This window comes from Schistocerca piceifrons, chromosome 2 (assembly GCF_021461385.2).
Source record: "Schistocerca piceifrons isolate TAMUIC-IGC-003096 chromosome 2, iqSchPice1.1, whole genome shotgun sequence".
Taxonomy (NCBI): domain Eukaryota; kingdom Metazoa; phylum Arthropoda; class Insecta; order Orthoptera; family Acrididae; genus Schistocerca; species Schistocerca piceifrons.
Window position 1 is genome coordinate 594,349,026 of NC_060139.1, and position 26,331 is coordinate 594,375,356.

At 41.4% G+C, this 26,331-nt stretch overlaps 1 protein-coding gene across 1 annotated transcript in view; it reads right to left on the bottom strand.

Moving 5' to 3' along the window:
• The window catches only part of LOC124775629 (brachyurin-like), a 66,986-nt gene extending 43,125 nt beyond the window's left edge, over nucleotides 1-23,861 (bottom strand). The window contains exons 1-2 of the mRNA XM_047250457.1: nucleotides 23,702-23,861; nucleotides 7,440-7,538 (exon numbers count right to left, since the gene is read on the bottom strand). Coding sequence (XP_047106413.1) covers nucleotides 7,440-7,538; nucleotides 23,702-23,861 — 259 coding nt within the window. The remainder of the gene's footprint in view (nucleotides 1-7,439; nucleotides 7,539-23,701) is intronic.
• Nucleotides 23,862-26,331: the final 2,470 nt, after the last annotated feature.

Here is a 26,331-nt window from a genome sequence, read left to right on the forward strand (position 1 = left end):
GGAATGTGTCAATAAAGTTTCCCCTTCCTGGGACAATGAATTCACGGTGTTCTTATTTCAATTTCCAGGAGTGTATAAGCACCAGCGCAAGCCTTCAAAACCAATCGAATCACTCCATAACTTACAAAGAAGCCAGTTTCAAATAATTATTACACAGACTGAACAGTACATCTACGAACAAACGTGACTACACAGAAGAACTGAACGTGATAAAATGAACTGCACAGGAGAATCGGTACGATGCAAAGCCAGCAGAAAAAATAAACAAGAAAATACAAAAACAGCGAACACGTAACACAACAGACATAAAACACACACACAAACGCAAACAGAGAAAGACAAAGAGAGAGAGGGGGAGAGAGAGAGAGAGAGAGAGAGAGAGAGAGAGAGAGAGAGGGAGGGTGTGGGGGGAGGGAGAGAGGGAGATAGGCAACATTACTCACATACTGTCAGCAAATATTAAGTAACAAAAGGCACTTAATGTCTTACAGCAACTGACTAGGCAGTATGCTAAAGTTACCGTAAAAACAACACAATACAGAAGAGACTTGGAAGACATAATACCGACGCTGATAAATATAGTCGGTCTAGTATGTATCGATTACAATTACAATCAATCTGCACATGTGGGTCAAACGTGCAGGAAGTTTGGAACCAGATATACAGAACATGATTGCATTTGCAATTGTAGTGATGTTTTGGCGACTTTTGGTTACTGATTACACCTTCTCTCCAAGCGCCCACGAGCGCAATGACCATTTGGCATTCGTGCGCGGCTTGTGCTGCAGTCACTAAGCATGGGGCATGTACAACCACAAATCCAGGATTTTAACCGATTGCCACCACGGTTACTGCAGAGGCCCAGAACAATTTTAGATTTAGTGCCGTACAGGACTGTTTGCACTCCTGCATATGTTTTTAACCACATTATTTTATGACATTGCAAACTGGGCAACAACTCTACAGCTGTCTTTGCGGATTCGTCGAAACAGGACTGCGTTGGTTTCTCTGTTGATCGAGTCCTCAAGGTCCGGCAGCCTCGGGACTTAACTGCCTTCGACGTGGAATTTCATACGATCTTGCGGGCACTGGAGCAGATGAGGTGCTGCTTCAAGTGCAAAATTCCTTGTCTATTCAGTTTCTCTGAGCGATCGTCATTCTCTATAATGCTTGTACCCAGCAGAGAAAGTAGGACAGCATATACAAGACTCCTACCTCTAAGTACAATGGCTGTGGCGGGAGGTCTTTTTTCTTGGTACCAAGGCACATGAATATTGCGGGGAACGAAAGCGCAGATGTAGCAGCGAAGGAGGCATGTCGTGATCCTCAGTTATTTCACTGTGCCGTCCCCTTGCACACTGTCGCCTCGCTGTTGACGTACAGAGTCATGCCGCGATGGGAGTAACTGGATGTGACAGCTAACATGGTGCATCTAGTAAAGCGCACTACGCGGCGGTGTTTCAGCCACGAAGATGGGGTGAGCTTCCCCTTGCTCGTCTTCGCGTAGGCCACAGTCCTCTCACTCCTGGCTTCTTGCTCCGGCGCGGCGACCCTCCAGTGTGTGGTGCTTATGGTGTACAGATCACTGTACGCCACATTCTGTTAGACTGTGTTTTATCTTCGGGACAGAGGGCAACGGAAAATTTACCAGTAGTTCTGCCCTCTGTTTTAAGTGACATTGAAACGAATTTGGTTAGAGTTCTAAGGTTTTGTAATCTGTCCACCTTGTTTCCCCAGATTTTAGGGAGATGTTCTTAATGTGTTAACAGAGGAACGGTTTGGTACTTTATTGCGGCGCTGTTCGTATTGAGAAGTGTTCATTTATGTTCGAGCACTAGAGACATAGTTCTGTTCCTGGCCAGAGTAGGCAAGGAGACTGCAGTCTCCTAAACGATTGCGATAACTGAGTATCTTCAATCATAGGAGTTTTCCGACGCAATAATAAGTCCATGGAGTAGCCGTATTTATTTTATGGACGTCACACTGAATCTCCAAGGCGCCACCAGTCTTCTACGACGCGGAAGATCGACACTTTGCTGATCACTCGGGTAACATTTGCGCATCGAACAAGAGAGAAGAGTAAATTCACATACATGCAGTCCCACTAATTCGTCTAATTGTCTACGCCAGCTTAGGTGGTGGTTAGAACTAACAAAAGGGTTACAATATCAACCTTTGCAGTGTTCTTAACGAACATAACAGGGGACGCGTATTGACCGCTAGGTGTTGTGCCAGTCTTGGATAGGGTAAATAGTAGGATTTATAATTGTATATTTGTTAGGATTTCATGTTGTGTGTTTTGCACTTTCATTTTTATTTTACAGTTAAACATTCATTAATAGAATTCTCTTAAACTGGGTTTTGTCCTTATTCTCACTCTGAATACACTAGACAAGGAATAGATATAAATGGAACGGTCAATTAAATTAATTTTTCATGCCAAGAATACCTCAGTGTTGTCGCGAAAAACAAAGCCAGAGTCAGATAGCTATGAATGCACTACTAACGCCATTGATGGCATCTTGCAAAATAACCTACACAAGAGATCAACTTGTAACAACTTTTCAGAAAGAAAACAAACGACCCACATCTTATATTGAATGCAGTAATATTTTTCTATTATATTTTCAACGGATGATGAATACAATGTAAGTTCTAAGGACAAAAAGATATTTTGTGTGTGATATAACTACAGTTTAACAATTTTAGGATTTTTCCTTTATTTGTACTGTGAAACCTTGCTTCTTGCCAAATTTCATGTTTCTAGGTCAACGGGAAGTAGCCCTAAGGTTTTGATGAGTGAGTCTACGAATATTAAATCTATGACATAAATGGCCGCATATTCTGATTTCTTTAACTTGCAAGTGTAAATATTTTACACCGCCCACGGACCGTAGATCTTAGTATGTGACATAAATTTCAACTTGGTACATCTATCCATTCCAGACAAAAAGGTGTCTTAGGAGTCCGAACGACAGACGGACAAGAAAACAATGCTATAAGGGCTCCACTTTTACAGACTGATGAATGAAACCCTAAAAAAGATAGGAAAAAGCGTGTCACCCCACCCAAAGGATCACTAGGGGCGTCCTGGTTCCACAGTTTTATCGGGATAATAAGTCATATCACCCAGTGAACCATGGACCTTGGCATCGGTGGGGAGGCTTGCATGCCTCAGCGATACAGAAGGCCGTAGCGCAGGTGAGACCACAACGGAGGGGTATCTGTTGAGAGGCCACATAAATGTTCGGTTCCTGAAGAGGGGCAGTAGCCTTTTCAGTAGTTGCAGGGGCAACAGTCTGGATGATTGGCCGATCTGGCATTGTAACATCAACCTAAACAGTCGTGCTGTGCTAGTACTGCGAACGGCTGTAATTTTTCCCGTGCTCATACAGCTTCGGTAAAATATTTCGGAGGTAAAATAGTCCGCCATTCAGATCTCCGGGCGAAGACAACTCAGGAGGATGTCACCGTCAGGAGAATATTATACGAATCGGTGCGTGGAATGTCAGAGCGCTGAATCGGTCAGGTATGTTAGAAAATTTAAAAAAGGAAATGGATCGGTTGAAGTTAGATATACCGGAAATTAGTGAAGTACAGTGACAGTAGGCACAAGAATTCTGGTGCGTTGTATACGGGGTTATAAATAAAAAGTGAAATAAGGGTAATGCAGGAGTGGGTTTCACAGTGAATAAGATAGTAGGAATTCGGGTAAGCTCCTATGGGCAGCATAGTGAACGCATTATTGTATCCAAGATAGACACGAAGTCCACACCCACCACTGTAGAAGTTGTTTATATATCGACTAGCTCAGCAGAAGAAGGAGAAATTGAAGAAATGTATGACGAGATAAAAGAAGTTATTCAGACGAAAATTTAATAGTGTTGGGGTACTTGAATTCGAAAGCAGGAAGAGAAGGAAAAACAGCAGGTGAATATGGACTAGGGAAAAGGAATGAAAGAGGAAGCCGTTTGGTGGAGTTTTGTACAGAGCATAATTTATTCGTCGCTAACACTTGGTTTAAGAATCACAAAAGAAGAGTGCTTACGTGGAAGAGCCCTGGAGACACCGGGAGGTTTCAGATTGAGTATGTAATGACAAGACAGATTTAGGCATCAGGTTTTAATCTGTAAAACATTTCCAGGCGTAGATGTAGACTCTGACCACAATTTAGTGGCTACGAACTGTAGATTAAAACTGAAGGTATTGGAAAAAGGTAGGAAAGTGAGGATATGGGACCTGAATAAGTTGAAAAACCAAAGGTTGCTGAGAGTTTCAGAGGGAGTATTAGGCGACGGATGACTAGATCAAGGGAAAGGAATACAGTAGAAGACGAATGGATAACTTTAAGAGATGAAATAGCAGCAGAGAATCAAATGCGTAAAAAGACAAACCCTAGTGAAATCCATGGATAGCACAAGAGATATTGAATATAATTAATGAAGAAGAAAATATAAAAATTCAGCAAATGAAGAAGGCGAAAGGGAATACAAAACTCTAAAATATCAGATTGGCAGGAAGTGCAAAATGGCTAAGCAGGTATGGCTAGAGGACAAATGTAAGTATTTAGAAGCCTATTTCATTACGGGAATAATAGATACCGTCTACAGGAAAGTTAAAGAGGCCATTACAGATAAAAAGAAGCATCTGTACGAATATAAAGAGCTCAGATGCGAAACCAGTGCTAAGCGTAAAAGGGAAAGCTGGAAGTTTGATGGGGTACATAGAAGGTCTGTACAAGGGAGATAAACGTGAAAGCAATGTTACAGAACTGGAAGTGGACGTAGTTGAAGTTGAGATGGGACATATGATACTGCGAGAACTTGACACAGCTCTGAAAGATGTAAGTCGAAACAAGACCCCGGGAGTAGAGGATATTCCGTCAGAACTTCTGATAGCCTTGGGACAGTCATCCATTAAAAAACTCTTCCATCTAGTGTTAAAGATGCATGAGACAGATGAAATACCGTCAGACTTCAAGAAGAATGTAATAATTTGAAAGAAAGCAGTCACTGACAGGCGTGAAAATAACCGACCTATCAGTTTCATGTCATGGCTGCAGAATACTAACACGAATTCCTTACACAATAATGGAAAAACTGGAAGAAACCGACCTCGGTAAAGATCAGTTTGGATCCTGGAGAAATGTAGGAGCACGCGAGGCAGTACTGACCCTATGACTTACAAGAAAGGTTAAGGAAAGACGAACCTACGATTGTAGTATTTGTAGACTAAGGCAAAGTTTTTGACGATATTGACTGGAATAGTCTCCCTAAAATTCTGAAGGTAGCAGGGACAAAATACTGGGAGCGAAAGGCTATTTACAAAAGAAAACAGAAGGCAGTAATAAGAGTAGAGGGGCATGAAAGGGTAGCAGTGGTTGAGAAGGGATGAGACAGTTTTTTAGCCTATCCCCGACGTTATTAAATTTGTATATTGAGCAAGCAGTAAAGGAAATAAAAGAAAAATTTGGAGTAGGAATTAATATCCAGGCAGCAGAAATAAAAACCTTGAAGTCTGCCATTAATGTTGTAATTCTGTCAGAGACAGCAAATTACTTGACCAGTTGAATGGAGTGGACATGGTCTTGAAAGGAGAATATGAAATGAACATCAAGAAAAGCAAAACAAGGTTAATGAAATGTAGTCGAATTAAATCACGTAATGCTAAGGAAATTAGACCAGAAGATGAGTTTTGCTATTTGGGAAGCAAAATAACTGAGGAATGCAGAAGTAGAGAGGATATAAAGTATAGCCTGGAAATACCAAGGACAGGATTTCTGAAGAAGAGAAGTTTATTAACATCGAGTATAGATTTAAACATCAGGAAGCCTTTTCTGAAAGTATTTGCCTTGAGTGTTGCCATGTGTGAAAGTGAATCATGGACGATAAGCAGTTTAGACAAAGAAAGAATAGAAGTTTTCTAAATGTGGCGCTACAGAAAATTATTGGATATTGGATGGGTAGATAACGTAACTAATGAGTAGATACTGAATATAATTGGGGAGACGAGAAATTTTTGACACAACTTGACTAATAGACGAGATCGGTTGAGAGTACAGGTTCTGAGACATCAAGGGATCACTAGTTTATTATTGCAGGGGAGTGTGGAGGATAAAAATCGTAGAGGGAGACCAAATGATGAATAGAGTAAACAGATTCAGAAGGATGTAGGTTGCAGCAGTTATTCGGAGAAGAATATTCTTGCAGAGTATAGAGCAGCATGGAGAGCTGCATCAAAGCAGTGTTGCCACTGAAGATTACAACAACAATAAGTCACATTTTCTGGAATTTTCTCGAAGCGTTTCGAAATTAAGCATTACATGTCAATTTTGCCTAGTGCCACCTCTACCTCTAGGAGTCAACTGTCACTGGAAGTGTCACCATTCGGAAATCCCGAAAACTATGGACTTGATAATAATATAGATCATTTTCGGGATTTTTAACGTCCTTCCCTCAACCACCTACGGCTCTGCCCTAGGGGTGTGTTACCCCACAGCAAATTCACCTAACTGATAAATCACATGTAGCAAATCTGGTTCGAACTTTTTGCAAGCGATCCAGTGCTAAGCATGTGTCTTCATATTCAGACGGTAGTTGTCCCGTTGTACTAACTGATATGTATCAAGTCTTTATAAAGCACTGCAGGCCTTCCAGAGCTATGCTCGAACAGGACACATACGCACGTAGGACAAGACTTTCATCCACGAACCTCATAAATGACACCTATATATTCTTAGTTGGAACTTGCATTGAGATTCGTCTTTCCCTTATCCACAAAAAATTTATGCTGCAATGTTAATGAGCTGTAGCACTCTTTTACAAACTAACTTCAGTTAGCTTTATGCGGTTTCGATAGATATTACACTAAAGCGTCTCTCCTGTATTACATTTGGTTATCTACATAATTCTCAAGGTCATATTCCAGCTGACACATATGACGATTTTTTAAAGATAGATATTCAAATGTAAATTCCGAATAGCTCGTGACTATCTAGCGCTACGTGATGGACATTCTTTTCTATTCTTCTCTGGATGCATCCAGTCAGCAACTTATGAAATTTCCGTGCCTTGTTGATCATGTGGTAGCTATTAGCGTTATCTGCTTTTAATTTCTGCCGCAGTATGAGTACATTGCTTTCCTGGAAGCCTGTCGGCGCGTTTCATATCTCATGCCCCACTGATTTTAGTGATTCAGAAGATACTTCCATGAAACGTGTTGCGTTGAGGACAGTACTCAGTTTACATTAAATTTACTCAGATCGTGCAACATTTGACGTATTATATGACGAGACAACCTATACAATAAATGCAGACTCACATTTTCAAACGTATTACCGCTAACAACGTTCGATTCCCTTACACCAACTTTCAGGATGGGACGGAATCAATAAAAAGCTTAAAAAGTAGTCACCACCTACGTAGAACGCGTGTACTTACTGTCGGTATTGAGGCCCCAGCCGCTGACCGTAGCGGTCTGGCCTTCGAAGCTGTTGCTCGCCTGTGAGCGAGAAGGCAGGTTCACCAGTCCGATGTAATCTGTAAAAATAGAAACATATATTTTCATATTTCTCGTTATATCCCTGAAACAATCAAGACGTAGGACTCTCTCGAAGAATGAAGCCACAGAAGCAATGAAAATACTCTCTGAACTACGATTCTAGTAATCAAGATACATATGGACGCATTTAGTACGTAAATGAACGGACATCTCTATGACATAGTTGATCGGGATAATTACGACGACTTCGAAAATATGAGCACTCGACCTACGGTTTCTGAGAAACCAAGTGTACTTGGCGGTAAAATTAAGACAGTTATGTGCGAACCACCGTGTGTGGTCCCTATCTTATTGTAGAGAACTGCTTTTGCCGAAAATTTACCATGGCATTTACTCAGATATTATCAGTGAATCGCAGAATATTATCAACAAAGACAAATGATGCCCCAAACAGACATTCGTTTTGGTACTCCTTGTGACCGATCTTACAGCTAAAAAACAACATTAATATTTCGTTAAAACAAGTAACTTCATGTTTAGAGAAATTTTGTACAAATGACTTGGCTCACACAAATAATGCAGAAATCTATGCATGGAAAAGCATTCCAACAAGCAAGACATTATGCTAAAAATTGCCGTGGAGGAACTGCTGAAGTAGGGAAGTCGAAACTAATCGTACTGTTCAATTATACTGAAAACGAGCCATTAAAATCGGCTGAAATATACATTATGCTCTCTATAACTGTAGGTAATAATTATCAAACATGATGAATGAGAAATCGACGACAATGGTGTAATATTCCATAGTATTTATTGTTATACAAATCGATTTTCTGCTGTTACTCTATTGTCAGGTACATGCGTAAATACGTGTGGTGTGCAACGTCAAATATTTGAAGTGTGGTGTATCTAGCGAGTATCTAAGTTTGTTTTCAAAGATGACAGTTCGTAATATGTGATTTAGCACTAAAAACAGAGGAGTTTTTCCGTAAAATACCATGTAAAACTATTTAACTTAGGTAAAATATGTGACAAATGAAATGATAAACTACATGAAAAATTAAAACAATTGTTTTAAGAAAAAAATTTGTTGCACAAAATATATTATGCGTGATTATTTTATACTTCAGAATACGTGTCGTTAAATACTGCGGTCCGAGAGCAAGCAATGGACCCGCTGCAACGTTCTCTCTCATCCCACTCTATTGGTCGGAGACTGGCAGCAGTCGCACTAGGGAATTCTTGTCCCATGTGTAGGCTGCCATTAACACCACAATACAGACGGCTCGGTTTTGGAGTGGTGTCATGACCGGGTATCATGGACTGCTGATGAATGACGCCTCATTATGTTCAGCGTCGCATTGTGGTCATCCACTACCCAAGACAACCATTGCCGGTGAGTATGATTTTGACCTGGGCAGGGGACCCATTCTTGCAACATACTGGGGAACAAAGTGGTTTTACTTCTGGCGTCATGATGTGGGGAGCAATCGCGTATGATTTCAGGACATAGTTGGTAGTGATCGAGTGAACTCTGGCGGCACAACGGTACGTCATGGACATGTGTTACCGCTCATGCGACCTTATCGTGATACCATTTCCTTCAACAGGACAATACAAGTACACACATAGCCCATATCTCTATGAACTATCTCCGTGATGTTGGGGTACTCCCGCGACAACCAATGTCCCCAGATCTTCCCCCGATAGAACAGGTATGGGACCAGCTCGGACGTCCACTCCGACCCAGTGGATATCAAGGACGAATTACACTATGTGATCAAAAGTATCCAGACACCCCTAAAAACATGCGTTTTTCATATTTTGCTGTCACATACTGCCAGGTACTCCATATGAGCGAATGAGCGATGAGCGACCTCAGTAGTCATTAGACATCGTGATAGAGCAGAATGGGGCGCTCTGCGGAATACGGACTTTGAACGTGGTTCAAATGGTTCAAATGGCTCTGAGCACTATGGGACTTAACATCTGTGGTCATCAGCCCCCTAGAACTTAGAAGTACTTAGACCTAACTAACCTAAGGACATCACACGCAGCCATGCCCGAGGCAGGATTCGAATCTGCGACCGTAGCGGTCACGCGGTTCCAGACTGAAGCCCCTAGAACCGCACGGCCACACCGGCCGGCTTCGAACGTGGTCAGGTGATCGGATGTCACTTGTGTCATACGTCTGCACGAGAGATTTCCACCTCCTAAACATTCCTAGGTCCAATTTTTCCGATGTGATAGTGAAGTGGAAACGTCAAGGAACACGTACAGCACAAAAGTGAACAGGCCAACCTCGTCTGCTGACTGACAGAGACAGCCGACAGTTGAAGAGGATCGTAACGTGTAACAGGCAGACCATACACAGGAAATCCAAACTGCATCTGGGTCCACTGCAAGTGCTATGACAGCTAGGCGAGAGCCGAGAAAACTTGAATTTCATGGTCGAGAGGCTGTTCATAAGCCACACATCACGCCGGTAAATGCCAAACGACGCCTCACTTGGTGTAAGGAGCGTAAACATTGGACAACTGAACAGTGGAAAAACTTTGTGTAGAGTGATGAATCACGGTACACAATGTGGCGGTCCTATGGCAAGGTGTGGGTATGGCGAATGCCCAGTGAACGTCATGTGACAGCGTGTGTAGTGCCAACAGTAAAATTGGAGGCGGTTGTATTAAGGTGTGGTCGTGTTTTTCATGGAGGGGCTTGCACCCCTTGTTGTTTTGCGTGGCACTATCACAGCACAAGTATACATTGATGTTTGAAGCAGCTTCTTGCTTCCCACTGTTGAAGAGCAATTCGGGGATTGCGATTGCACCTTTCAACACCATCGAGCACCTGTTCATATTGCACGGCCTGTGTCAGAGTGGTTACACGACAATAACATCCCTGTAACGGACTGGCCTGCACCGAGTCCCGAGCTGAGTTCTATAGAACACCTTTGAGATGTTTTGGAACACCGACTTCATGCCAGGCCACACCGACTGACATCGATACCTCTAGTCAGTGCAGCACTCCGTGAAGAATGGGCTGCCATTCTCCAAGATACCTTCCAGTACCTGACTGAACGTATGCCTGCGAGAATGGAAGCTGTCATCAAGGCTGAGGGTGGGCCAACACCATATTGGATTCCAGCATTACCTATGGAAGACGCCACGAAGCCATTTTCAGCCAGATGACCGGATACTTTTGATCACATAGTGTACATCAATTATGGGGCAGCGTACCCCAGGGGAGGGTACAATGGCTTCCCAAATGAATGAGTGCGTGCAACCAGGCCAGGGTGGGTGCAGCGTCATACTGTTGCGTAGGCTCGTACTTTTTGACTATTTTGTAATCACCGAAATACCGTCACATACTCTCTCGATCCGTGAAGTTTCATTTCGTTTGCTGCTCTCCTTCTGGGTGCTTCAAGTTTTTCGTCAGACAGTGTGATAAATACTATAGAATATCACATCAGTGTAATGCGTTATTTCATTTATAATTGTCGTGTCCTGACACAGGACAGAGGGAAGGCAGGGGGTTTAGGGTCAGTCTGCAATTTCCCAGCGTATGCAGTAAGACAAATTCCCAGTGAAGGCAGGTTGATGCTTTGGATCAGCGTCAAACATTATCACAGGGCATCTAGGAGAGACGCCGATTTTATAGCCTGACAGTATACTTGCAGCCGGAGACTCATGGAATTCAGGGGTCTTATTAGCACTGTTTATTTGCGATCATACTAACTACTACACCGAAGACTAATTCTAGAGATTAGAAAAGCAAAGGAGGAATTTATTTGCACAACAGAAGGAGGGGTGATGCTAACGCAACTAGAGAACACTAGCAGCACGGCAAGTACAAACTTGAGAGCAGCACTCCAAGTGAGAGAAACAGACATGTCGGAGCTTACCGAGGCTGGGTACGAGCGGCACGGAGGCGGTGCCCCAGTGATTTGGCTGAGAACTCCCTCTAAATGCAAAAACAAAGGTTTTCATATAATCGTGGTGGAATCGAGAACTGCGCACCTAAGTGACTGCCTGACTGCTGGGTAAATTCGAATAGCCTTTTCTTCTCTTTCCTGCTCACGGCAGTAACTATTTTCTGTAACATGTCACGCTTGAAATATGTATCTGTCTGCAGTCAACTGAGCACCAATTACGTTTGTGATTGTCTCTCAGACATGAGCCACTTGATGTTTATTTAATCCACGTTTTGTCGTCAGGCGGAGTTTGCATTATCCAGCAACAGGCTCACAACAATAAAATTTACTGCTATACAGGGTGTTACAAAAAGGTACGGCCAAACTTTCAGGAAACATTCCTCACACAGAAAGAAAGAAAATATGTTATGTGGGCATGTGTCCGGAAACGCTTACTTTCCATGTTAGAGCTCATTCTATTACTTATCTTCAAATCACATTAATCAAAGAATGGAAACACACAGCAACAGAACGTACCAGCGTGACTTCAAACACTTTGTTACAGGAAACGTTGAAAATGTCCTCCGTTAGCGAGGATACATGCATCCACCCTCCGTCGCATGGAATCCATGATGCGCTGATGCAGCCCTGGAGAATGGCGTATTGTATCACAGCCGTCCACAATACGAGCACGAAGAGTCTCTACATTTGGTACCGGGGTTGCGTAGACAAGAGCTTTCAAATGCCCCCATAAATGAAAGTCAAGAGGGTTGAGGTCAGGAGAGCGTGGAGGCCATGGAATTGGTCCGCTTCTACCAATCCATCGGTCACCGAATCTGTTGTTGAGAAGCGTACGAACACTTCGACTGAAATGTGCAGTAGCTCCATCGTGCATGAACCACATGTTGTGTCGTACTTGTAAAGGCACATGTTCTAGCAGCACAGGTAGAGTATCTCGTATGAAATCATGGCGGTGAATCGAGGAAGTACAGTACATACTGACGAAACTAAAATGAGCTCTAACATGGAACTTAAGCGTTTCCGGACACATGTCCGCATAACATTTTTCCTTTATTTGTGTGTGAGGAATGTTTCCTGAAAGTTTGGCCGTACCTTTTTGTAACACCCAGTAGATTTAAGAAAGCGCCATTAATAGCACACGGCGGCGCTGGTAGTGTTGTGACTAAGACTGTAAATAAGATCACCTGCATTTCACAGTAGTGGGCCTGTCTTTGAAGAGTTAAAATACAATGATGAGAAAATGCTGACCCCGGAAAATCAGTTTAGTTAGCATAAACTAATACTGCGTTGACGACAAAGTACGAAATAATTTCACACATTCTCTTAACTCTGAAAGGGAAATTTTTGTGATATGCTGACAGACTCGTTTTCTGCAATCGTGAGACCCAGATAGACTTTTTCTTTTCGTAAGGCTGAACAAAGTAAACAATGATCGCATCTGTTTTTGCTGTTAGCGCTTGTCGTTGGGTACTGCCATTATCAAAACATTTCACTCTGATTTCAAATTCGCTATTACTGTGTTTATGTCGGTAAATTGTGAGTCGAAATCGGTGGATTTTGAAATCGTTTGTGCTTTCTGTTTTTGGATGCAGGCACTGTAAATTTGTTTTCTGCGTGCAGTTCGAAATAAATCGGGACGAAATAAATTGATATTTCGCTTAAAATAAAGATGGGGCTGTTTAAGGCACTTGATAAGAAAACGGAAATCGAAAACGTCTTGTTAAGTCAGTTCTTAGCTTGTAAAAACTTTATAAAATGCATGACACGCAAATGTTGACTTTATTTATATTTTATTCCGAACGGTTTCGGACATAAACTACGTTCACGGTCGTCGACAAATTAATCTGCCGTTTTAATATGTAATGCTGACTACAGATAAAATTTTCGACGACCATGAACATGGTTTTTTTTCCGAAACCGGTCGGAATAAAATATAAATAAAGTCATCATTTGTGTATTATGCAATTTTACAAAGGAAATCGAAAAAGCAAATGAGTGAAGAGATTGATTTTCTGACTGTACATTGTCGACGTTAATTAAAAATAGAGATCAAATTACAGCAATTTTTGAGCGCATAATTTCGAGCCTGAGACATGTATGAAGTGTATACTGCGTTGCTTGTTGGTTCAAATGAGCTAGGTCCCAGAATGCTCCTGTACCAGGAGCGTTTTGCGTGGAAAAAACTGTTGAACTGGAGAAAAACAAATGAATATCGAATTTTCTACAAATAAAGGCTGGTTATCACGTACATGAAAACGAACAGCATAGAGTTAAAAAATGTTTGGTGTGAAGCTAACCAAGGTTTGTCGATTACGACTACAGATATGACGCAGCAGATGCTTTCAGCACCAACGAAGCTACGTTAATTTGGGCCTGCATACCCAATAAAACTGTATCGCTTAGGGGTCTATTGTTTTCAGGGAGGATAACCTCTAAGGAAAGATTTATGCCATTGGTAGGGTACATGTCAGATGGATCTCATGAGCGATCCTTATTTGTCATCGGGACGAATTTAAAGCCATTATGTTTTAAAAATGTACGGCTACGAAATAAACGTGGCTGCTGACTGATATGTTTGCCTAGTGGATTCTCAAATTCCGTCTATCAGAAAAGCATTAAGCGTAATTATTTTTGATAATTTTCCGCAACCCCGAAATATTAAAATCTATAAAGCATACAAATTTTCCTACGAACACCACAAATGTATTGCAACCGTGAGAACAACGTATCATTCAAAGCTTGAATTGTCACTACCAAAAGAACTTACTTGCAATCGTATCAAATCGAAGCACACGGGGATTTGTCGTCGGTCTTTTAGATGTATTACGTATGTTGCGATTATGTGCGTTGCGATCTGTATAGAAGTTAGTGACGCCAATGGCATTTAATGAAATGTTTGGGAAAGTTTTTACATTATCGGACGGTTACACACTATCACTATTACACTCACCTATACTCTACAAATACACAACAACACACCCCCAACATTTCCTCAAGAGAAGGGGCTAAAGTGCGCCGAAGAACACCCTTTCCGACAACGGCTCTACCCACTCCCTGGGATGTCACAACTAAAAATGGCATACGATACTTATTCTACCAGGCGAATTTGTTGCAGTCAATGAGGACCTTGTTTTCCTACTGTTAGTCGCGGAAATACGACGCTAGTCATGCGTATATCCCCAGCCCTCTCACTCCTAACACCAACCAGCGTTACATTAGAACCGACAAAATGTAAGAAATTTGACCTCGGCAGTCTCATGACATCTGCAGAAATTGCAAGACATTGAAATACCCACCGCTCAGCTAAATCATTATACGCCCTAAGAAAGATCTCTAAAATACCACCAAAACAACTCTTATTTTAGTATTATTTAAGTATTTTATACGACGACGCGGCAGTGCACCAAACAGGATTTTAAATGAACGATGACAAATATGACGATCGAATAAACACTGCAGTTTCTGTCCTCAGTACATAACACTATTCAAAACTCTCGCAGCTATTTAAATGCTCATTCGAATGGTGACATGAATAAAATGCTGGACGATATCGAACAGTTTGTTGAAAATTTTTTGTTAGAAAAGACACTGCAAAGTACAACAGATTTTTTTCCGACAAAACGAAAACATATTGCGTATGGACTTCCGGTCTTCAGTTTTTACGTACAAGAGTAATGTCGGCAGGAGATCGAATTCTCTAACAAAATTTGGCGAGATCGAAACTACGGCATTATTGGACTTTTCTGCGAACACCACTTAACACGGAACTCTGTTAACACTAAAAACAATTTCGGTCCCCTCAGTTTCATGGTATGAATTTTTCATCATACTCTTCATAGAAAATGTCTTGTCCTTTCTAAAATGCACATAACTAGTTAGATTTTGATTTACCGACACTCATTCAGCGCATAATATGTAGTGTGTGAAAGCGCATTTCAACAGAGAAACACATTTTTTATTTGAATTTGAATTTTTTGTTTTGTTCGTAAAAGTTCAGTTTAGCACTTACTTTCCGTTTTCAGCACTTGGTCACAGCTCTATTTTCGCGCCATTTAAAACATTAGCTCACTTGGAAAATTATTTCTGTGCGTGCTATTGAGGGTGTAAGCTGTCAAGCTGTTTGGTTGTGTATAACGTCTGACTACTCTGTATATTTTTCAGCGTACATCACACGAACTGAACAGTTGCTTCTATTTGCCAGACCATAACAAAACATTGTGTCTGCCATTCCCTGTGTGTAGAAATTAGCTTACATTGTGATGGCAAGTGCGAAAATAAAACTTTTTTTTCTTTTTTCTTAGTCATCTGTCTTCTGACTGGCTTGATGCTGCCCGCCACGAATTCCTCTCCGGTCCCAAACTCTTCATCTCAGCGTAGCACCTGCAAACTACATTCTTAATTATTTGCTGCATGTTTCCAGTCTCTGTCTTCCTCTACAGTTTTTGCCCTCTACAGCTTCCTCTAGCACCATGGAAGTCATTCCCCTATATCTTAACAGACGTCCTATCATCCTACCCCTTCTCCTTGCCAGTGTTTTCCACATATTCCTTTCCTCTCCGATTCTGCGCAGAATCTCTTCATTCCTCATTTCAGCGGTGCACCTAATTACCAACATTCGTCGGTAGCATCACATCTCAAATGCTTCGATTTTTTTCTGTTACAGTTTTCCTATAGCCCATGTTTCACAACCACACAATGCTGTGCTCCAAATGTACATTCTCACAAATTTCTTCCTAAAAGTAAGGCTAATGGTAGATACTAGCAAACTTCTGTTGGCCTGGAATGCTATTTTCGCAATTGTAAATCTGCTTTGATGTTCTCCTTGCTCCGTCCGTCATGGGCTGTTTTGCTGCCTAGATAGCAGAATTCCTTTACCTCATCTACTTCGTGACCATCAATCCTTATGTTAAGTTTCTTGTAGTTATTATTTATGGTACTTTTCACTACCTTCGTCTTTCTTCGATTTACTCGCAATCCATATTCTGTACTGATCAGACTGTCATTCCATTCAGCAGATCATGTAGTTCTTCTTCACTTTCACTCAGGGTTACAACGTCATCAGTGAATCGTATCACTGGTATCTTTTCACCTTGAATTTCAGTTCCACTCCTGAACCTTTTTTTCATTTCCAGAATTGATTCTTCGATGTATAGATTGAACAGTAGGGGCGAAGGACTTCATCCCTGTGATACATTTTTAATGCGAGCACTTCGTTCTTGGTCATCAATTCTTATTATTCGTTCTCGGCTGTTGTACATGTTGTACATAACCCTATTTTTCTCAGAATTTCGAACATCTTGCCCCGTTTGACACAGCTGAAAGATTTTTACAGATCGACAAATGCTTTCAAAGTTTCTTGATTTTTCTTTAGTCTTGCTTTCATGATCAACTGCAACTGCCTCTCTGATGCCTTTATCTTTCCTAAACCCAAACTGATTGTCATCTAACACATCCTCAGGTTTTATCATCGACACGTAAGTTGTCCCATACGATAATATACAGAATCATGGAAAAGAATATTAAAGGTAAAATTGCAATATAATAAAAGTATTTGACAGTCTAATCACAACACAGCGTGTTTCCTGCAGAACTAATGTATGCTCTGCACTTACCCAGAACTCTGAATACCATTTACAGTAACAAAACTAGCAAATGTTTTCTGCACGCTGTTTCCATGGACAGTAACAATGGAGTGTGTCCTCATTTGTTCACTGCGTTCTATACATTATTCGTAGTAACAAAGAGCTTGCAATACAAGATATGTGTTTCACACTAGCGAAGAAAAGCAAATGGTCATAGCTCTCAAGGTACGCATTTTGGAGCCTGTATTTAGTGACTTTTTGTCTTGTTTTCGTTCATATACCACCTTTCAAAATATTTTTAACACCCCATATATCCTCTTTTTCCAGCGAAATACAATTAGCGCATAAGGCGTTGTTTTGGCAATGTCATACAGTCCAGGAAGTGAAGTTACGTCCTGATGCGTTAATTTGCAAAGATTCACTATTAAACCCCCCCCCCCAACCTTCGAAATCACCCCCCCCCCCCACACACACACACACAAATCCCTCCTCGTATGATGACGTTAGTTGGAACACAAGCTCCGATATGTCAGAAAACCTGCACTGGCTTTGTCAGTGATTCATAACAGTCCCAAGTTAGCGTTTAATGATTTAAGGATTTGGGATAGATCCTGGCTCCTCCCGAATCCCAGGCCATTGTCTCCATAGGAGGAACTTGCTCGTCCATTGCCTCCATATGAGAAATTTGCTCGCTGAAATATGTGTGCACTAATGAACGTTCTTTGATGCCATTAGTGAAGTAAAAGTACCGCCAATAGCTTCTTCAGATCAGTACCGGAGATTTTACGACTGGAATGCGTTAAAGTTTCTCGAACGTTATATTTATTGTTGCATTTGTGGTCCTCAGTCGAAAGATTACAATCAAGATGAGAAACATAGAAGTAGATATCCTCGGTGTAGAAAAACAGCTTAAATCACTTAATAAAGCCAAGGCCTCCGGTCCAAATTGTATACCAGTCAGGTTCCTTTCAGAGTATGCTGATGGAATAGCTCCATATTTAGAAACGATATACAACCACTGGCTCACAGAAAAATCCGTATCTAATGACTGGAAAATTGCTCAAGTCACACCAATACGAAAAAGGGGAAGTAGGAATAATCCACTGAATTACAGGACCATATCACTAACGTCGATTCGCAGTAGGGTTTTAGAACATATACTGTGTTCGAACATTATGAAGTATCTCGAAGAAAACGATTTATTGACACAAAGCACGGATTCTGAAAACATTATTCTTGTGAAACACAACTAGCTCTTCATACTCATGAAGTAATGATTACTATCGACAGGAAATGTCAAACTGATTCTATATTTTTAGATTTCCATAAGGCTTCCGTCACCGTTCCTCACAAGCGTCTTCTAACCAAACTGCGTGCCTATGGAATAATGCCTCTTGTGCGGCTGGATTCGTGGTTTCCTGTAGTAATAGATGGAAAGTCATCGAGTAAAACAGATGTAATGTCCGGCTTTCATCAAGGAAGTGTTATAGGCCCTCTATTGTTCCTGATCTATGTTAACGACATAGGAAACAATCACAGTAGCTGTCTTAGATTGTTTTCAGATGATGCTGTCATTTACCGTCTTGTAAAGTCATCAGATGAGCAAAACGATTTAGATAAGATATTTGTATGGTGCGAAGAGTACTAAAAGAAATCAGCTAAATTTCGATTACGCGATAAGCCACACAAATCTGAAGGCTGTAAATTCAGTTAAATTCTAAGGGATTACAATTACAAGTAACCTAAATTGGAACGATCACATAGATAATGTTGTGGGTAGAGCAAACCAAAGACTGCGATTCAATGGCAGAACACTTGGAAGGTGCAACAGGTCTATTAAAGAGACTGTTTACACCATGTTTGTCCGCCTTATTCTGGAGTATGCTGTGAGGTGTGGGATCCGCATCAGGTGGGACTGACGGATGACATCGGAAAACTTCAAAGAAGGAAAGCTCGATTTGTATTATCGCGAAATAGGGGAGGTAATGGCACAAACATGATTCGTGAATTTGAGTAGCAGTCACTATTTTTATCGTCCATCTTTCACTTCCGTACATTGGTTCACTCCATACAAATACTTGCACAAAAGACCTCCTCACACTTAAATCTGTACTCAATGTTAACAAATTTCTCCTCTTCGGAAACGCTTCACTTGCCATCGCCAGTCTACGTTTTGTATCCTCTCTACTTCGACCATCATCAATTATTTTGCTGCTCAAATAGCTAAAGTCATCTACAATTTTAAATGTGTTTCATTTCTTAATCTAATTCCCTCTACACCACCCGATTTAATTTGACTACATTCCATTATCCTCGTTTTGCTTTTGTTGATCTTCATCTAGTATCCTACTTTCAAGACGCTGTCCATTCCGTTCAACTGTCTTCCAGGTCCTTTGCTGTCTCTGACAGAATTACAGTGTCGCCAGCAAATCTCAAAGTCTTTATTTCTTCTTCCTGGATTTTAATTCCCACTTGATTTCCTTTACTGCTTGCTCAGTATACAGATTGCGTAACATGGGGGATAGGCTACAACCCAGTCTCACTCCCTACTCAACCACTGCTTCCCTTTCGTACCCCTCGACTCTTTTAACTGGCATATGGTTCCTGGACGAATGGTAAACAGCCTTTCGCTCCCTGTAGTTTATCCCATCCACCTTCAGAATTTCATAGAGAGTATTCCAGGTAACATTGTCAAAAGTCTTTCATAAGTCTACAAATGCTAGAAAGGTAGGTTTGCCTTTCCTTATTCTATCTTCTAAGATAAGTCGTAGGGCCAGTACTGCCTCACATGTTCCAGTATTTCTACGGAATCCAAACTGATTCTCGCTTCTACCAATTTTTCCATCGTTCTGTAAACAATTTGTGTTAATATTTTGCAACTTGACTTATTAATTTAATAGCTCGGTAATTTCACACCCGTCAGCAACTCCTTTCTTTGGAATTGGAATTATTATATTTTTCTTGACGTTTGACGGTATTTTACATGTCTCATACATTTTGCTCGCCATATGGAAGAGTTTTGCTATGGCTTGCTCTCCCAAGGCTATCTGTAGTTCCAACGGAATGTTGTCTGCTACCGTAGCTTTGTTTCAACCTGGGTCTTTCAGTGCTCTGTCAGTTTGTTCACGCAGTATCATATCTCCCATCTCATCGCTATCTACGTCCTCTTCCATTTCTATAATATTGCCGTCACTTAAGGGGAGCCAGAACGATCAATTTCCTCCATGTTAATTTTATCAAATAGAAGGAACATTTTTTCTAAAACCATTAAACACATTGCTCTGAAATTTGGACTACATGTTTAGTGACTGTTTCTCTACAAAGTTATAACGCCATGTTAAGAAATATTTATTGCTTTTTGTTTTACAATTTTTTTAACAGACGCTTATTTTTTTCTCTAAAATTTTGCACTTTTTCTTCTATAACTCTTATATTATACAATATTTTTTTTTACAATTTGATACAAAAATGAAGGAAAGGAAGCAAACAATATTGTTATAAATTTCATTGATATAGTGTTTGCAGTTTTTGAGAAGATGTTCCTCAAAGATGAAAATTTTTAAGTTACAGGAAATAGCTTCCAAAGTTTTGTAATACATTCCTGCCCCATATGATGGATTATCAGTACCCTCATCTTTTTCCAGGGTTAATTTCCTTTCACTGGTCTTTTCTTCCCTTTTGCTTCATGTTGTAGGCTCTTGTCTCGTCTTCCTGCACCTCTTAGTATATCTTTATCAATTAGGCGCAGTGTGGAAATGGCTTTGTGCCCTGGTTGGAAACCTAAACGTGTCAGCACATCATATTTGATAATGTTTCCTTCATTGTATGTTGCCACTGCATCATACACTCCAAAATGCAATGTTTTTATCTGAACAAACACTCTTTTGGGAATCCAAATAGAAATTAAATTATTTATACTTTCATTTGGATTTTGTGTTTTCCCTTGCAAAAACTTTTCCAATAATCTTGGCTTGGATAAATCTCTGAATATGGGCTTAATTGCATCAATTACAGCATTTGTCAAACTGTTTTTATTGGCATATTCCTTTCCTGATTGGTACTTACACCATGAGTCATCACCTGTGGCGCACAGTGCATGTTGTTGGTGCTCATTTGTTGATACAGTATGAAAAAATAACGCCCATACTGCTCTCCTCATATGCTCAATGCTTCTTGCATTTTGCCTAATAGCACACCCATAATACCTCTGCAATTTATAAATTGCTTCACCTGACAATCTTCCTTTTCCTCCAAGGGTCTTACCATCACTAAGCTTCTGGGATCCTAATGTCTGCTTTAGTTTGCACAAGCGAACCCCCATGCACTTCTACACATGTCCAGTGCACTCCTATTTTTTAATGTGAATTTCATAGCCATAAGGTTTGAGTTCCTCTACAGCTTTACATCCCTGAGAATCACCATCTCCTAGATAGTTAGTGAATCATACATTATACCACTCCTGTGATCTGGAAAAATTTGCTTTCACTCTCTTTACTTCCATTGCACTACTTGTGCAATGAAAATTTGCTTCACAACTTTCACTATGTTCGTCCTTGCTGTTGCCCTTACATATACAACGTTTTGAGAGAATAGCAACATCAATTACTTTGCAACTGTCTCCACTGCTAGCTGTCACAACTCCATTTAGAGATTTATGACCTCTACATTGCCATGATCCATCTAAAGCAAGAGTTAAACATCTACAATTCCTATTATCTGTCACAGCTTCTTCAACTGCTTTCTTCATTGCTGCTTGAGCAATATCTTCAGCAGAAGATTCTACCAATTCATTATAAAATCCAAACTTGGTTGGTGGTTGTGGCAAGTTCATAATTCCACGTAACATTGTACCTGCAGCACTGCCCTTGCCAATACAATGCAAGCCATACACTTGCCTAACATTTATATCATACACCTTCTTTCCACTATTAACACTATGAGGAATACTGTTAGAATTAGAAAACGAAACTTTTGCAGCACATTTCTTACATTTCAATAACATTTTACGTGCCAAACCAATGTGTGAAGTTATTTTCAATTCCAGTCCACTTTCTTTGCAAACTTGGCGTAATTCGTTACGTTTCAAAATATTTGAGAGCAAGGAAATGTTAATTATTTCATTCACATCATTACTGTCACTTTCATTGTTTTCTAATTTTTCTTTGCTGTCACAAAGTTTCTTGCTGGAAGAAGTTCTGTCACATTCATTTGGAGTAGTCGGTGAAGCAGTCTGAGCAGCATCTCCCTTCGAAACAACAAAATATTTGTTCCTCCACTCATTGTGCCTTTTCTTAAACACTCGATTGCTGAAACGGGGCATATTGATATCCACAAACCAAATACGTAAAACAGGTACGAGCAAAATTCGTCAAATACGCAAAATTGAACAGCTAAACAACACGAAGGAATCTCCACAAGTCAACGCATACGGGATAGCGTTTATGTTTAGCGATATGAACAGTCACTTGTCACAGAGATAAAGCCATACAACGTTGCAAAACGAAACACTGTCTAATTCCGCAAAGATACCCAGCTTGCAGCCAGCGGGCGGCGCCGTCAGAGGTGACACACCAAGTCGCTACAACAGTTTAAGCGGCGCGTCAACTGTGCAGCGATAAAAAACACACTTAGAATTCACTTAGGTGGGTGAAACTTGATTTGTTTTATTCAGAAAACTCCAAACCATTTTATAATGAAAAAACCAAAAAACGTCGATTTTGTCATTTTCATCGTTCCGGCTCCACTTACGTCTCCCTTGTGTAGACCTTATACATACTCCTTCCACCTTTCTGCTTTCCCTTCTTTACTTAGGACTTGTTTTCCATCTGATCTCTAGATATTCATATAGGTGGTTCTGTTTTCTCCAAAGGTCTCTTTAATTTTCCTGTATGCGGTGTCTACCTTATGCCTATGATATATGCTCCCACATTCTTAAATTTGTCCTCTAAGCATTGCTGCATATGCATTTTGCACTTCATGTCTATCTCATTTTTGAGGCGTTTGTGTTTCTTTTCGCCTGTTCATTTACTGAATTTTTATATTTTCTCCTTTCGTCAATTAAATTGAATATCTCTTCTGTTACCGAAGGTTTTCTACTAGCTCTCGTTGTTTTACCTACTTGATCCTCTGCTGCCTTCACTATTTAATCTCTCAGAACTAACCATTCTTCTTTTATTGTATTCCTTTCTCCTGTTCTTGTCGATCTTTTCCTCATGCTTCCTCTGAACCTCCTTACAACCTCTGCTTCTTTCAGTTTATCTAGGTCCGATCTCCTTGAATTCCTACCTTTTTGCAGTTTCTTCATTTTTAATCAACAGTTAATGACCAATAAATTGTAGTCAGAGTGCTCATCTGTCCCTGGGAATGTCTTACAATTGAAAACCTGGTTCCTAAATCTCTGTCTTACCATTATATCTCTGTCTGAAGCCTTCTGTTGTTTACAGGTCTCTTCCACGTATACAGCCTTCTTTCACGATTCTTAAACCATGTGTTAGCTATGATTCAATTATGCTCTGCGCAAAATTCTACCAGGCAGCTTCCTCTTTCACTCCTACTACTATTCCTTCTCTTCCTTTTCCAATTCGCCACGACTATTCTATTCACACAGTGTATACAATGGTAAATTTTTAGATAGTGTAGGAAACTATTTGTCTATATGATAATGTATCCACATTCGTGTGAGGCTTACTGTTGATTGGGACGTTGGTACCCAGGAAGACGACGGCGATGTCGTTGCAGAGGTTGTTGGGGTTGTATTCGGATTGCACCGTCGCCGACCTGGTGACGATGGTCACGCAGCTAGGCTCAATAATGCTTAGACTGGTAAGTCCAAGTCTCACCTCCCACATGCTGAACCTCTCGCAGGAAAAGAAGGTTACAGCACAGGTTAGCGTGACGAAGTAAGAATATGCTGACTTAGTAGTATTCAGGAGAATTTTCTTCCTTCTTCTTCTTTTAGAGAGCGTTAATCTATACTATTATAGGCTCTGCTGTATTCAAACTTTGGAAATTTTACGTCTGTTTTACTTTTGTGGCCAGATACTCTTCCTGTCGCCGAAGTTGTTTGTTACCTCAGGGAGTGAAGTCGTGTGCTCAACTTGTCTGTGGATCGCGTATTTTGTATCTGCGTAAAAACGCAGCGAACCGTCACTGTCGGCACTGTGCTAGCTGGTGGTGGCTCGACTACATATCCGGGGAGCTGAACCTCGGAAGAGGGAAAGGAAACTCGACATTCGAGTCGATCTACCGGTAATGCAAAGAGTCTGAACAATGCGTAGAGATAAGCATAGAGAAAAACACAAAACGTCTCCAGCGCGAGGAACTGAACAACCAAGCACCAGAAACAAAGCACGGTGCGAAGTGAACGCCCCAGCCAAGGAAGAGTAATTCAGCTTAAAAACGCAGCACCCGTCTATCGCTGCCGACAGGTAAACTCCTGGGTCAGTGACTCTCCCTACAAAATGCTTTGAGCGCGCCTTCAGTGGCAGCGTGGTGCACTATTCTGCAGTGAAACCTACGCCATATCTGCGTCCACATCGATGTCCACAGGCGGAAATGCTAATTCTGTCACCCCTGAAAAAGCCACGGAGCGGCGGGAGAAGGTGCAGGCTGGAGTGACGGACGGTCCGTCTGCACCAGTGGGGATGAGAACAAATGCACGGGCGAGCGGCAAAAGGAAGGCGCTGGTTCCGATTCCATGCAGTCCGAAGTGGGAGTCACGGGATCAACACCACACTGCCCTATTTTGTGGATGAAAGGATGGCAAAGGAAACGGTAAGGGCGGTATGCACGCTGTATCAATTTAGTCTACGGGTAGAAATATGCCATGACCGACGCAGTCGCCCTGCTGACACGTAAACCCATTTATGCGAAGCAAGTGCTGTTGAGGGCTCTGTGGAGGGGGCGGGCACGGGTAGAGGGGAGGCTTCTCTCTATGCACTTGGCCCGCCTTCAGAGCAGAGTGTGAGAGCAGAGCTACTCCGCATTCTGTTTGAGCAGTTTCTTCATCTGCTCGTGCTGCAGCTTTTGTTGCTGTTCCTGGAGGCGCAACTGCTCCTACTAGCACTGCAAAAATGCCATCGCCATGATGGCTACCAATTAAAACTACAAAAGAAAGAAAAGGAAAAGCGTCACATGCATAACAATATCGTACCTCTCCACTTTTCCATCAGCACAGTGGTGACACCTCCGCAAAACCGCCACACTCGCCACAAATTGTTACAAACTATACTAGACGATTACAAATCCCGCGACCTCAAACCCCAGAAGAAGGAATGAAAATTCGACATGTGAGCTATCTGTCGGGAGAACAGAGTCTGAACACTGTGTATAGACAAGCGTGGAGGAAAACACAAAACGAGCGCTATAAATAGCACTGAACATCTAAGTAAACGGAAATAGTGGAGGACATGTCCGAGGTAGTTGAAATCACTGTAAGAACTGACAGACGTGGCTTATCGCCACCGACAGGAAATAGATGGATCAGTGGATCTGTAAAATTGTGAACTTTGGATGATGTGTAACGCTGAAGCGCAATTTCATCACACAGGCGGCAAGGGTAGTAAACAAGAGACATTTCAATACCAGGACCTAAAGGCTTTGTGAATTGCATTCCGTATACTCAATTGGATGGTAAATACGCTTCGTACACAGATACGAGAACATCATAGCCACATGTCACCATTTTAAAAGGGCTGATAGATGGGCTCAAAGAAGACGGTTGGAGTAATCGACGCATTGTTCGACATTTGAATAGGAGCGATGCTATTATTCGATGATGGTAACAGGAAATGGTGAACCAAGGCTGAGCTGCGTGCTAGGTGAGTAACCTTAATTAAGTCTGAAAGTTGTCGCAGTGTCCTGTGGTTAAGTACAGAAACTACAAACCTATTACTACTACTACTACTACTACTACTACTACGTGATCAGGCCCAGTGGACCGCACGCATCTACAAGTTTCCTCCTCCACCGTATTCTGTCCATAGCTGCTATTCGCCATTCGTCCACATCTATTGACATTTGTTTTAAATCTTCATGGAGTCCATCCCTCCAACGCTTCTTGGCTCTCCCTGGCGGTCTCTTTTCTGTAGGTGTGAAATCCAGGAGCTTCCGAGGCCATCTGTGATCCTCCTCCAGGCCACCTGGCCAGCCCACTGCATTCGTTTGGCTTTGACAGTTCCTGTTATGTTGGGCTGCTGGTATAGTTCCTCAAGCTCTTGGTTGTATCTGATCCTCCATTCCCCTGTATCTGCATCCAGAACCAGACCGAAGATCTTCCGAAGCACTTTTCTCTCAAAAACAAGGAGCTTATGGAAGTCC